The 13,588-nt window shown below is 35.7% G+C and overlaps 1 protein-coding gene across 2 annotated transcripts in view; it reads right to left on the bottom strand.

Annotated features, from left to right (window-relative positions):
- The window catches only part of wbp4 (WW domain binding protein 4), a 73,699-nt gene that overhangs the window by 2,772 nt on the left and 57,339 nt on the right, over positions 1 to 13,588 (bottom strand). For both annotated transcript variants that reach the window (XM_028799646.2, XM_028799647.2), the window contains 2 exons: positions 11,868 to 11,943; positions 11,177 to 11,343 (listed from right to left, as the gene is read on the bottom strand). In XM_028799646.2, the coding sequence (XP_028655479.1) occupies positions 11,177 to 11,343; positions 11,868 to 11,943 (243 nt within the window). The remainder of the gene's footprint in view (positions 1 to 11,176; positions 11,344 to 11,867; positions 11,944 to 13,588) is intronic.

Here is a 13,588-nt window from a genome sequence, read left to right as displayed (position 1 = left end):
GCTGTCAGCATTCTTAGAAGCTTGATTATCCATTCCACTCCATTGCCCCCAAGCCCTTGGCAGTAAGAGGCCCTGGTCTTGAATTTCTTATGGGAAAATGCTCAACCTTCCTCGTTACTCATGTTAATACATCATTGTAACACATGGGGTACTGGTACTTATGTATAGCCACTTCAAGCACTGCTTTGCATATATATTCACATCTGCAAACTTTAAAGGGGACTATATACAACTGATGAAAAACATGAACAAAAATGCTGTGCTTGAGTGAATGGCATAAACAAATGAAAGTGATTAAAATCTAATAAGGATAATGCATGCTCAGATACATCACCTTAGTCCTGCTGATTGCCAATTTCAATTCAAAAGCATATACATCTGTAAAACTGTGTTTTGCAATGACCATCAACAAAAGCCAAGTCACTAGAAAAAGCAGCATGGCCAATTCTACGTATATACTGTGTTCAAGAGTATGCAGCTCCAGTAACCTAATAATATAATTAGTATTACTTATTATTTGACTGATACATTTATCCAAGGGGACTTGCAACATTTGTAAACAAGCAGGCAATATAATCGAAGACCACTGACACCCTGGGAAACCATTCATTTCAATTATAACCACCATGGAAACACCACCAATTTGCCCATAAATAGCTTTTTTTCTACTTCAGTCACTCTGGTAAATCATAACCTTTGATTCTGACATCTCCAAATACTGTACATTTGCACAAAGTAAATTATGTTTAAAACCTTTTATTGTAAGAGGCAAGAGTTCACCTCTATACTGTACATGGTTACTACTGTATGTGTTTATTGTGTTTTTGTTCACTAGAATATCACTTAAAATGCAACTGACAATAATAGCAGTATTATTTGTAAATCTAAGACTGTAACACCCAGACAGCTTCCTAGCAATAATGTTACTTGGCAATAAAGATCAACTTAATTTCACATCCTCTGTTCTTAAAATAACAGAGTCCCAATAATGAAATAATTTTAAAAATTGAGAGCAAAAAAGTTATTATATGGAATAACACTGCCTGATAACTGAAAACCAAGTCAAACAAAAGTATTCTGAACAGCCTGAATACAGCTATCCTTATGTATGGCAAATGTCCTTTATGAGAAATAATTGCAATGAAAAATTTGAAAATTCCTTCACTGAAGTCTGCAGGAAAGAATATTCAGTAATGCCTCATACACTGTAATCCATAATTTATTTGTAATGAACTTGGAATTAATTATAGTTTAAAATACCTGGAAACTTGTAAATTATTTATTCACTAATTGGAACATAAAAGTTAAATTCTGATTCACTTCAATTTCCATTTTTATTTTAATTTCCTAGCGATGTGCTGGGTTGACCACATCTCTTTAGCGGTAGTGTGGACGGTGGATGTGTGGCAATGATTTGTTCTATAAGCTGGCATGTAATGTTTGCATAAGATACAGTTTCGCCAGCTTTTTGTTTGTAAAAGACGAATGCATTCCAAATGACAAAATATCTTTTTGTAGTATTTCTTTTGCTGCCTCCACATAATGGGACAGAAAGTCAATTCTTGATCTGCATGATCTACGCCACCCATTGTGTTATTGTTGACGACCACGGCACAAGGCTTCGTAACCTGCTTGTTGCCTTTTGCCTGTACAGTGACCATAGCTGCATTATGTACAGTGTTAAGAAGACAAACATATTTTTTGTCTTTACATTTCAGCACAAGCACTTTATCCTTTTGCCAAGCTACTAGTGCTACCTCGCTGTAACTTAGCTCTGCCAAAGTCTTCAGGCATGCCACAATGGTTAGGACGCACTGTTCCATATGCGTCAGTCTTTAATGGCAGCAAGATGTCAAACAGCTCTGGGGAAGTACAAAAATTGTCCATGGTTATACAATAACCTTGATCCAGCAAAGCATCTATCAAAGTCAGCACCGAAGACGTAGCAACGTCATACTGACTGTATTTCAGATCAAACATTGTCCCTTTTACTGTGTACAGAACCAAATTTCAAATGTATCCCGTTTTAGATTCACAAAGCTTGTAAAACTTTATGCCAAATTTTGCTGTTTTTGACACGATGTACTGCATCCATGACAGTCTGCCATTATAAGCCATCAGACTTTCAATCGATGCCAACATCTTGGTTCGGAATGTACACGCTCTGAAATTTTTCAACAATGGCTTTTTTGTGTATCTACCAAATTTTCTTCAGTTTGGGTGCTGGATGGGTATTCTCATCAAAGTCTTCATTTTGGTAAAGTGCAGATATTTCATAATTAGTGAAAACCTGCACTCAGACATAATTTCTCCAAAACAGCACTTTTATGGCCTGAGTGATTCTCGGTTCTAACGTTTGCGCAAGATGCATCTGTATAGTTGCCAGAATGGCACTCGGGACTAACGCTTTTAGCATGGTTTTCATAGCCCGAGTAACATTCAGGTCTAACACTAATTATGCTAATTATTGATCTGATGTTTGTTTTAAAAGAGTAAAACATTAAAAGCTACTTTGTCTATTGAAAACAACAAGAATACAGTACCAGACTTCAATTTTGACTCTCTTGATCTTGTAATTGAATAAAAAAATTTCCACAATGTTAAAATCATTTAGAAAAAGTAGTAATTCTAAATCATAAAACCTCTAACTATGAGGGGACAGACTCAAGTCTTAAGGCATTTTCACACCTAGTTTGTTTATTTCTCTGGTGCAATTTCCCTGAAAGTCCAGTTCGTTTAGGTATATGTGAACAAGCCATTCACACTCTGGTGTGGACAATCATACAGAGACGCTATGGAAACTGTGGTCTTGGTGTGGTACCAAACAAATCCTGGAGTAGTTCACATGAGATCTGAATGTGATTTGACATTGGACCAATTTAACTACATGAAATATTGTGCATTATACATGACATATTGTGTGCTGTGGAAGTTACATTGAGCATCTGGTGTCGATTATTTGGGAAACTCATTCACAGCATAATGAGTCAATGATTAACATGAAGCATTGAAAATAATAAAAAGGTATAAAAAAAAAGCACATGTACAAAATTATCACAATTCACATAAAATGACTCTCACAATTACTTGATCAATCACAGCAGCAGCTGATTCAGTCACACGTGTGCAACGGATAGCAGTAAAACATGCTTTTTATTATTGACACTAGAATCTTTGAAGCTTACGAAAAAGCTTGTAATCCCGGGCCACCTTAAATTCCTTTGCACCTCTCTTCATCAGCGTCTTTTGTTTTGCAAATGTGTCAATTAGTACAAGCAGCAAGCAGGCTGCTATCCCATTCCCACAACCTCCACCCCCAACAGAGCTGAAGTCAGTTACAAAATTCTCAGAGCTCAAGTGTATTTATCTAGGTGTGATGTGCCTGGAGTTGTATAGGGTAAATAATATATTATTATTTGGAATACATACATTTCATGTGTGTTCCATGTCTACAATGATCTGGATAAATGTGCAGTAGAATGACAGGAAACGTGAGGCAAGAAATGCTAAACACATACCTAAAACAGAAACTTTTTCCATTTTAAACTAATAATGACGTGAAGTGTATAATGTGTGAAGACTTTAGTCCAAATATCAAATAAACATGAGTGCTTTTATTAAAGAATGTAACCAAAGGAAAAAAAAAATCAATTTACATGTTGCTTTCAATGAGTTAAAAACCCAAGCTCAAACGTCAATCATCAGAAATTTGATATGTATTCTTGGATGGTGCTGCGGTAAGAACTGCTGCCTTATAACCAAAAGGATCCGGGTTTGAGTCTGGGCACTCCGTGTTTTGAGTAGTGAGCTGCTATTGTTATTACTATAAAGTAATAAAAACAATATTTGATTTGAGTCTAACACCCAGTGTAAACTTTGGTTACTTGTAGAAGTTACTGCTTTTTTTTTTTATTATTCAGTTTTATTCTGTCGATGACATTCACTGGTGAGACTCAAATACTTAAAACATGTTATGAAATATACAAATCTTGACATGAATTGCCAGTCAGTGGCTCCACAATGGGGACACTTTTGTTAAGCTCATTTGGCTGTCAAGACCTGATTTTTGCCTTTCAATAAAAAAGGTGACCCTGTAGTTAGGATATAGCGGGTTGGATAATGAATGGATGGAATAAAAAAGGTGCCGCGACTTTTACAGCCCATTTCCGCGCTCTGAAGGCGGTGCAAGATTGCCATTGTTGCAAAGCAATAAAGATAATAAGGAAAGTTATAAAGTTAAGAAGATAGTGAAGATAAAAATAAATAACATTATGTAAAATTATAGGCTACAAGTATACAATTTAATGATAATTCATTGAAGTAAATTCACATCATCATTCCTTGTGTTCCTGCCACACCATTTTTAACCTAGCCTTAACAAAGCATGTCTATCATTGCTTTTTCTTCTATTTGTATAACATAGTGCAAAAGGAAGTGAGTGGTCATGCTTGAAGTGATCAGTTAGGTGAAAATGGGAGAAAAGGAACCTTGGGCCAGTAAGGGAAAAAAAGGACGTGACAACCACCCTTTTGTGCGTGCCCCTGGTTTTTTCCATCTATACTAATTAATAAAAGGCAAAGCCCTCACTGACTCACTGACTGACTGACTGACTGACTCATCACTAATTCTCCAACTTCCCGTGTAGGTGGAAGGCTGAAATTTGGCAGGCTCATTCCTTACAGCTTACTTACAAAAGTTAAGCAGGTTTCATTTCGAAATTCTACGTGTAATGGTCATAACTGGAACCTGTTTTTTGTCCATATACTCTAATGGAGGATGCGGAGTCACGTATCGCGTCATCACACCTCCTACGTAATCACTTGAACTAAAAACAAGGAAGAGATTTACAGCACGAGTCAAACGCGGGAACGAAGGTAAATGACGTTAATTTTTGAGTGTCTTTTAATACTGTGTAAGCATACATATTAAAACATGTGCAATTAAACGTGTGCATTTACGGGGTGATTTCTCAGGCATAAAAGCTCGCCTTTTATCAAACGCGAGAACAAAGGTAAATGACGTTAATTTTTGAGTGTCTTTTAATACTGTGTAAGCATGCATATTAACACATGTGCAATTAAACGTGTGCATTTACGGGGTGATTTCTCAGGCTTAAAAGCTCGCCTTTTATTAAAAAGGTAAATGCTAACTGTTTTCATTCTGAAGGGCACAAACCACGTTGGATTTTGTAATGATAGTTGATTAGTAAGGTCTATTAAGGGATACGTACAGAATGATTAGTAATGCCTGTGAATGCCGATGCAAGTAGGAGAATGGGCGTGAACTAAAGAACGATTAGTAACTTATACAGTAAATATCTCTAAAGTCTGTCTATTAAAAACTTATTATATCTTTCAATCGTGTGTATTGATTAAACTACGAACCTAACAAGATCACTACATGGTGTCAGAAGTGGCGGATTGCAAGAGGAATGTGAAGAAGAGGTTCAGCTTTTGAACGAGTCGCGTGTCTGTTAGTAACCCGAAAACGTGATCAGAAAACGCTAAGACGTTCTAGCAAAAGAGAAAAACAAATATGTTAGGATTACAGCCCCCACCAAATCTCCAGTTAAAGGGAAATGTAGCTGAAAATTGGAAAAGATTTAAACAGAGATTCGAGTTGTATCTTGCTGCGATTGAAGCAGATAGGAAAAGTGAAAAAATTAAAGCGTCTATGCTTCTACATGTAATTGGTGAAGAGGCGCTAGAGGTGTATAACAATTTTCAGTTTGAAGAAGATGGAGACAATATGAAATTGAACAAAATAGTTGAAAAATTCGAAACGTATTGCAACCCAAAGCGCAATGTGACGTTTGAGCGGCACAAGTTTTTTTACATGTTTCCAGAAAAGCGGAGAAACAATAGACCAGTATGTGACGGAATTGCGTAATAGGAGCTGTTCTAAGAAGAAACCGTCAAGACATCAAAGGACCAATAACCTCTAATCAGAACACTAACACCAGCGAAACAAATATTAACGAGAAAACAAGTATAAATCAGGAAAGAACATCTCAACTGCAAACACAATTAACCAGAATATCAAAATGTCAAGTAAAACCACCAGAACGACTCATTGAGACATGTTGAGGATTAAAGGAACATTTTCAATTAAGAAATGCTGAATTCCTTTAACAGTTGTGCTTTTTATACATAGTTTGAATGCTGGATGTATGCCTGAAATGTTCTGGATAGTTCAGTTGTTTGAAGTGATCAAGAATTAAACGTGTGCATTTACGGAGTGATTTCTCAGGCTTAAAAGCTCGCTTTTTATTAAAAAGGTAAATGCTAACTGTTTTCATTCTGAAGGGCACAAACCACGTTAGATTTCAGCCGTTAAACGCGCAAAAATGTCGGTACACCAGATAAATAAGCACAACATATTATCAGTTGTATTGTATGCTTACAATACATATAGAAATGTGTTAATCGTTAACTAATAGTATCGGATGGTGTTTTTCGACTCGCACCTTGATTTAAATGATTGCATGTCTTGGTGGGTTTGCATAGCTTATTGTCAATATCTTTACACCTCTTTTTAAGACTTATTGACTGAAACGGGCTTTCATGAAAAAACTTAGGGCTTTGCTACAAGATACACCCTCCACGAGTTAAGGAAGTAAAAATAAAAGGTATATATTTCTGTTTTATTTAAACCTTTTAAGTTCGTATGCATAGCCCCATTTGGTTGTTTAAGTTTTTTTTTTTCTTCAGTAATATTTAATCTCATTAAAGAAAAACAACATATCCATTTTACTTTTTTTGTATCTCTTTAGTAATATTTTAGTGTAAAAGGATAACGAGTATTTAAACCTTTTAAAAATGTTACTTTATAAAGTTATTTTACACAATGTTGAAAAATTAATAAGAAAGCTACATATTTTGGCAGCTGCTGCTTTAATTTTCAATGAAATGAAAAAAGCTCTCCAAGAGAAAACCTCAATGAAGAAGAAACAGTTTGCACTATCTAAAAATGAGAAACCCTCATTTATAAAGGTTTGCTGCAGATGACTTAACTGAAAATAAATGAATAGTTCCTATGTGTATAATACATATTTATCTATTTGACTTATGCCTTTATTCCAGCAACTTGCAACATCTGAGGTACAATTTGTTACATTACTTTGGTTTTTTGCAGCACAGGCAGGTGAAGTGACTTCCTCAGGGTCACACAGTGGTGTCAGTACCACGATTTGAACTGACAAGCTCCGGGTTTGCTTAAATATTACTGAAGAATGAAAAAAAACGAAAACGGGCAAATGGGGCTATGCATACAAATGTCCATCCATCCATTATCCAACCCGCTATATCCTAAATACGTGAGCCAATCCCTGCCAACACAGGGCACAAGGCAGGAAACAAACCCCGGGCAAGGTGCCAGCCCAACGCAGGGCGCACACAGCCACACACACCAGAGACAATTTAGAATCGCCAATGCACCTAACCTGCATGTCTTTGGACTGTGGGAGGAAACCAAAGATATGTGTATATGTAGATATGTATATATATGTATATATGTATATGTATATATATGTTTACATAACCTCTTTAACATACTACTTCTCCGCTGCGAAGCGCGGGTATTTTGCTAGTTTCTAATAAAATACACCTATCAGGGATATGTAAATCATTGTTGCCTTTATCAGAATTAAGTTTGACTTAGAATTGAGCAGCAAACAGAACAGTCTACAATGAAAATATAGTCTACTATCCTCTTCAATAAAATCCCTGTGTGCGTCCAGGTGTCCGTGTGTGTGTGTCTTCTGGTGAAGTGCGCATGCGTAGGGCACGGTGCGATGCGCAATATTACTGTCAGAGAAAGTTACAGGCGTTTTACGGAAATACAAACCAGTATTACTGCGAGAGGAAATTAAAGGTACACAATACAGTGACTCATATTACAGCCACATACAAGCCAGTATTACTGTCAGAGGAGATTAAAGGCATATTACCGACGCGCACACCTGTATTACCGCCAGAGAAAATTAAAGCCAGCGGACGTACAAGACAGTATTACTGTCACAGAAAATTAAAGACACACAATACACGGCGGCAGCCCACAAAGAACGGTTAGCTCAGCAAATAAACATAAACAAAAGAAAGTCTGAAAGAAAGAAAAATACGACCAACAGAAAGAATGAGGTCAAAGTCCCTTGCCATTTAATATAGACTATTCCTACTAATGTTTATGCACTACTGTTCTAGCCCCCGTTATTGCAATGGGCTAAATGAGTAGTAAACAATAAAATGTCACTGCTTAATCCAGCATTGCAACTTCCTAAACATTTGGAATACTAAAATTTATAATTTAGATTATTTTCATGATAAAATGCAATAAAATATTCATAGTAAAATATAAAAGTAATTTGTTCATTTAAATTATTTAGACTATTAATAATTACAAGTGAGTAAGTTAATATTTTCATGTTCTTTATAAGTTTTGAAGACTCATTATTCTAATGTTGCAGGTAGCTCTACTTTCATGGAGAAGTTTTCTGTGTTGCAATTTGTTATGTGGAGAAGTAAGAAGGTAAAAAGGGAAGGAAGGGAGCTCAGCACAACTGCAATGTGCAGGAATGTGTAATTAAATTTATTTACTTAATTTAATGATTATATAAAAATATCATTATATTAATTAAATACAGTATATACACAAGAATTAAAAAATGTACATGTACATATAAAGCATTAGAAACCCTGCGATGGGACACATGTACAGTACAGTAAGGAACAGGAAGAAGTCACAGTAACAATTCGCACCGTATGTGACTTACTCAATATTTGTTCAGTACAGTTTGCTTGGAACTGTCCATGCCCAAGTCATTCAGAGTGATCGAACATGGCACTTATGATTTTGTCCGACTCTGCATTTGGAATGTGTGCAGCTTCATGCACACCTTTCAAAATGACGCACTTTGCATAAGCGCGTTCATGGTACTACGTTCCAATGTGCCATCTGCTGGTGAAAGAGGTGCAAACACATTGAAAGAACATAGGGGTGTTTGCGTCTTTCAACTGGCATGACAAACCACAATAAAATTTACGCACCTTATCAAATATTCGGTACAGTACTACAAATTGAAGTAAGCAGTAAATAAGCATAAACAATTCCCATTCTTATTCAGCTCACAGCAATTATACTGTGCATCATCAATGATTGTGACATTCAACAGGACACCACAACACCTAAGGGTATAAAATAACCTATTCTGTTATGTTTAGCTAAAAAGTATAGAGACAGTGAAAATGGGCATACAGTCAAAAATCTATATATATAAAATCCCTATGTGCGTCCAGGTGTCCATGTGTGGGTGTCTTCTGATGAAGTGCGCATGCGCGGGGCACGGTGCGATGCGCGATATTACTGTCAGAGAAAGTTAGAGGCGTTTTATGGAAATACAAACCAGTATTACTGCAAGAGGAAATTAAAGGTACACAATACAGTGACGCATATTACAGCCACATATAAGCCAGTATTACTGTCAGAGGAGATTAAAGGCATATTACCGACGCGCACGCCTGTATTACCGCCAGAGAAAATTAAAGGTATATTACGGACGTACAAGCCAGCAGACGTACAAGACGGTATCCTTCAATAAGGGCGCGCACAGGCATCCTTCAATAAGGGCGCGCACAAAAAGGCGAGCCTCAAAAGGGCGACGTCAATTGGGCGCAGCGAATAAAGGCGCGCGTAAATAAAGATCTGCACCTTTGTTGCTCTTCACATATTCCAGAGCCATTTGAACTAAATTATCTACGAACGCCTTTATTCGCTGCGCTCAATTGAGGTCGCCTTTTGAAGCTCGCCTTTTTGTGCGCGCCCTTATTGAACAGAGCCATACAAGACAGTATTACTGTCACAGAAAATTAAAAGACACCCAATACACGGCGGCAGCCTACGAAGAACGGTCAGCTCAGCAAGTAAACATCAACGAAAGAAAGGCTGAAAGAAAGAAAAATACGACCAACAAAAACAATGAGGTCAAAGTCCCATGCCATTTAATATAGACTGTTCCTACTAATGTTTATGCACTACTGTTCTAGTGCCCATTATTGTAACGGGCTAAATGACTAGTAAGCAATAAAGAGGGCATTTCCCACTACCACCAAACAAAGTAAAAGTAAAATTAAATTGCCTTATTTCTCAATAACAGTGAAAAGTATTACACAGACTGCATAATTAAAATGAACTAATATGTATCCTTGGTATTTTAAATATATATATTATTACTTTCTTGAATGGCTAGACAGATGTCTTTATTAAAACAGCCTTGACCATTTCTATTTGGATGTGCAGTATGTTTTTAATCTCAAAGCAAAGTACTTGAAATCATGCACATGTAATTAACAACCACATATTTCATACACTTTTAAAGCAATTGTGTAAATAAATAATGCCCAGAAAAAGTCTAAATTATATGACACATTTATGAAAATAAATGAGGATAGCAATAAAGAAAAAAAAACTTTTTTTCTCTTGCTGCTATGCTGTCACTCATTTTCATTTTCCAGAAATAGCTAAAACAGCATGTATAAAAAGTGCAATGTTCAAACTGTCGGATAAGTTTAGGTGATCAGCAAGGACTGTGTTACAACTATGCACAACACACTAATTTTCATTCATTGTAATGCTCATTTTCACTCAAAACAAAAATAATGAGTTTTCCACATTGCTAAAGAAATCCATTTAAGCCCCCTGGTGACAACATACTGTATATAAAGTCAGAAATAAATCAGTAAGCAACATTTTTGTTATGTACAACATGACAATACAGATGTCTGTGATTTCTAAAATAATATATTCTTTTATCACTAAGGGCCTATGAGTATATACAAAATTAATTGATGTCCAAAACGTGAAGAGAACATATTTTTGCTTTTTTATATTATATGAGAAATGAAATCACGTTACTAGATATGAATATCTTTTGTGAGGTCTGATGCATGGATTATACATTAATATACAGTAAATTACCTTGTTGTTGCTGTGTATAAGTGATAATTACAGACTTTTAATCCTAATGTCCATGCGAGTCTAAAACCTTCTTTTATTTCTGTGAAATAACCAATTAAATTTAAAGTAAAATGTTACTGTTATATTGTTCAACTTGCTGTTTCAATCTGGTATATGACTGAATATGTGTATATCTTGCTCTAAAATTTATTATTGGCCTTCGTACCTCTTCTTCTACATCTTTCTCTCCATCATCATCTTTTTCCTCTATACTCTGCAGCTCCTCTGAATCATTTTTTAAAATTTTCTCTGTTTCTGGTGCCACTGTCTCCTCTGTACTTTCGACACTATCAGATTTAGGAATAAAATCTTCTGGTTTCTCCCATGTTGACTCTATAAAACATTTTACATAGCACTTGACTAAAAAAAAAATAATTCAGCTAGTTTTTCATTCCTTTACACAAATTGCATATATGGCCAATCTGTCACATAAGTAAAAATAATGATAATCATTAATAAATAGAAACAAAGCAAAACTTTATTTATTAAAGACATAAAATTTGATAATTTTAGTATTTGTGTGTCAATAAAACAATGCAGTCAACTGGTCAAGGATGCAAAACATTACATCACACACACATTGATGACAGGCAATTTGGAAAGCAGCCAATCACAGGAGTCTTGGGTGCACTATGTCAGGAATTTTATCTTTGTTTTCCATAAAAACATTAAAATACATTTTTTTAATACAGGGTAAAAGGAAAGAAATTATCATTATGAGTGGAGTGTTCCTTAATATTATTATTCTGTTCCTAAACATCCATTTACTGATGAACGAGTGGCAAAAAACTTTTTTCTACAAATTTTTTACTTTAAAATGGAATCCAAGTTAAACTGAAAAGAACTCTGTCACCTACCTCCAGTAGATGAATTGTAATAATATGTATAGCCATCTGAAGTTACAGCTTCTATCCAGTTACTGCCTGATTGTTCCTAAAACAGACCAAAACAATTAAATTCAAAAAATATTATCAGTTGAAAAAGGCACACAAAACATTTTAAATACTAAATGTAGTAATCTGAAAATTCCTGTAATCTCAAAACACGTTTCACTTTTTTGGATATGGTTGTTTCCTTTGCATGTTGTGCCATTTAGTAGCTGAAGGCCATTCTTTATATACAGAACCTTCTTCAAGCAAGTATGTTAGATTTAATAATCCTGTATATCAACTAATTATACTGGAAATAAGATTATGAAAAATCTCAAAATGCTTAATATTCCACTGGCTTGAAAAACAAAACTTTAAAAGGTGCGTTTGCAAAACATTTTTGTATATTAAGATTTGCTCTGCTTGCATTTTTCTTTAAATTTGGTTTCTTTTCTCAACAAACTTGAGAACTGCTGTAATTCATTAACCTGGAAACTAATCAAAACATTTTCCCCCATACTGATCAAAGAATTTAGGTTCATTAGCATAAAATCACAATTCATGTGCTTAAATTCACCATGCTTTACTCACTGTGATTAAAAATCAGGATAGAGCAATACAGAGGTGATTTCTATGAATGTTGATACTAATAATACTGTACCAAAAATTTGTTAAAATTAATCAAGTTTTATGACTGTATTAATATGGGCCGATGTAGTCCTTAAAGGCTGAGGACTAAAATGTACATAAAGAAAAATAATATAACAGCAAAGCAACATGGAGCCAGGAAGAAAGTTTTCTTTATAAATTATTTTTAAGTTGATATTGAATATCTTTGACCTTTTCCCTTTAAATTTCAACATCTTTTTGGAACACTGATTTCATTACCATGACGTTGTATCGCTATATACCATGATTCCGATTCATCTGGCCACAGAAACACTATTAATGAGACTGGATAGCGACCCCACCATAGAGACAAGAACCAAACTGTCCATCAAAGACATAATGCACCTAATATCATTTTGCCAAAAAACTCACTTTCATTTCAAAGGCAAGTACTACACTCAGAAAAAAGGCATGCCAATGGGATCGCCGTTATCAGGACTCCTAGCGGAACTGGTAATGCAGAGATTTGAAAACATGGCTTTATCCCAGATCACACCCAAAATTTGGATGCGCTATGTAGACGACACATTCGTCATACTAAAAAAGGACCAGCTGAACGAGTTCTACAATCATATCAGCACAATATTCTCCACAATCCAGTTCACAATGGAAAAAGAAATGAACCGACACATCAGCTTCCTGGACATCTACATCAAAAGAAATAATGACGCCACCCTGACCACAAGTGTTTACCGCAAAGAATGCTACGCAGACAAGATTTTACACTTCACCAGCAACCACCCGGTATCTCATAAACGGAGCTGTGTGAAAACCCTATTCAGACGAATCCACACTCATTGTAATACTAAGGAAACAAAAATTAATGAGAGACGCTATCTCTTCCACCTTTTCACCTCAAACGGATACTCAAAAACATTCATTAATCGTAGCTTACACAGGAGACGCCAAATAAATCAGCAAACAATTGACTTAAATCAGAACCCCCACCCCACCTGGCACTCACTCCCTTATCACCACAAGGTGTCAGAATGTACAGCGCGCATCCTGACCAAGTGGGGCGTCAGAATAGCTCACAAACC

This window comes from Erpetoichthys calabaricus, chromosome 4, assembly GCF_900747795.2.
Source record: "Erpetoichthys calabaricus chromosome 4, fErpCal1.3, whole genome shotgun sequence".
NCBI classification, from domain to species: Eukaryota; Metazoa; Chordata; class Cladistia; order Polypteriformes; family Polypteridae; genus Erpetoichthys; species Erpetoichthys calabaricus.
Note: the sequence above shows the minus strand (reverse complement) of the source record. Positions and strands in the feature narration are given on the sequence as shown.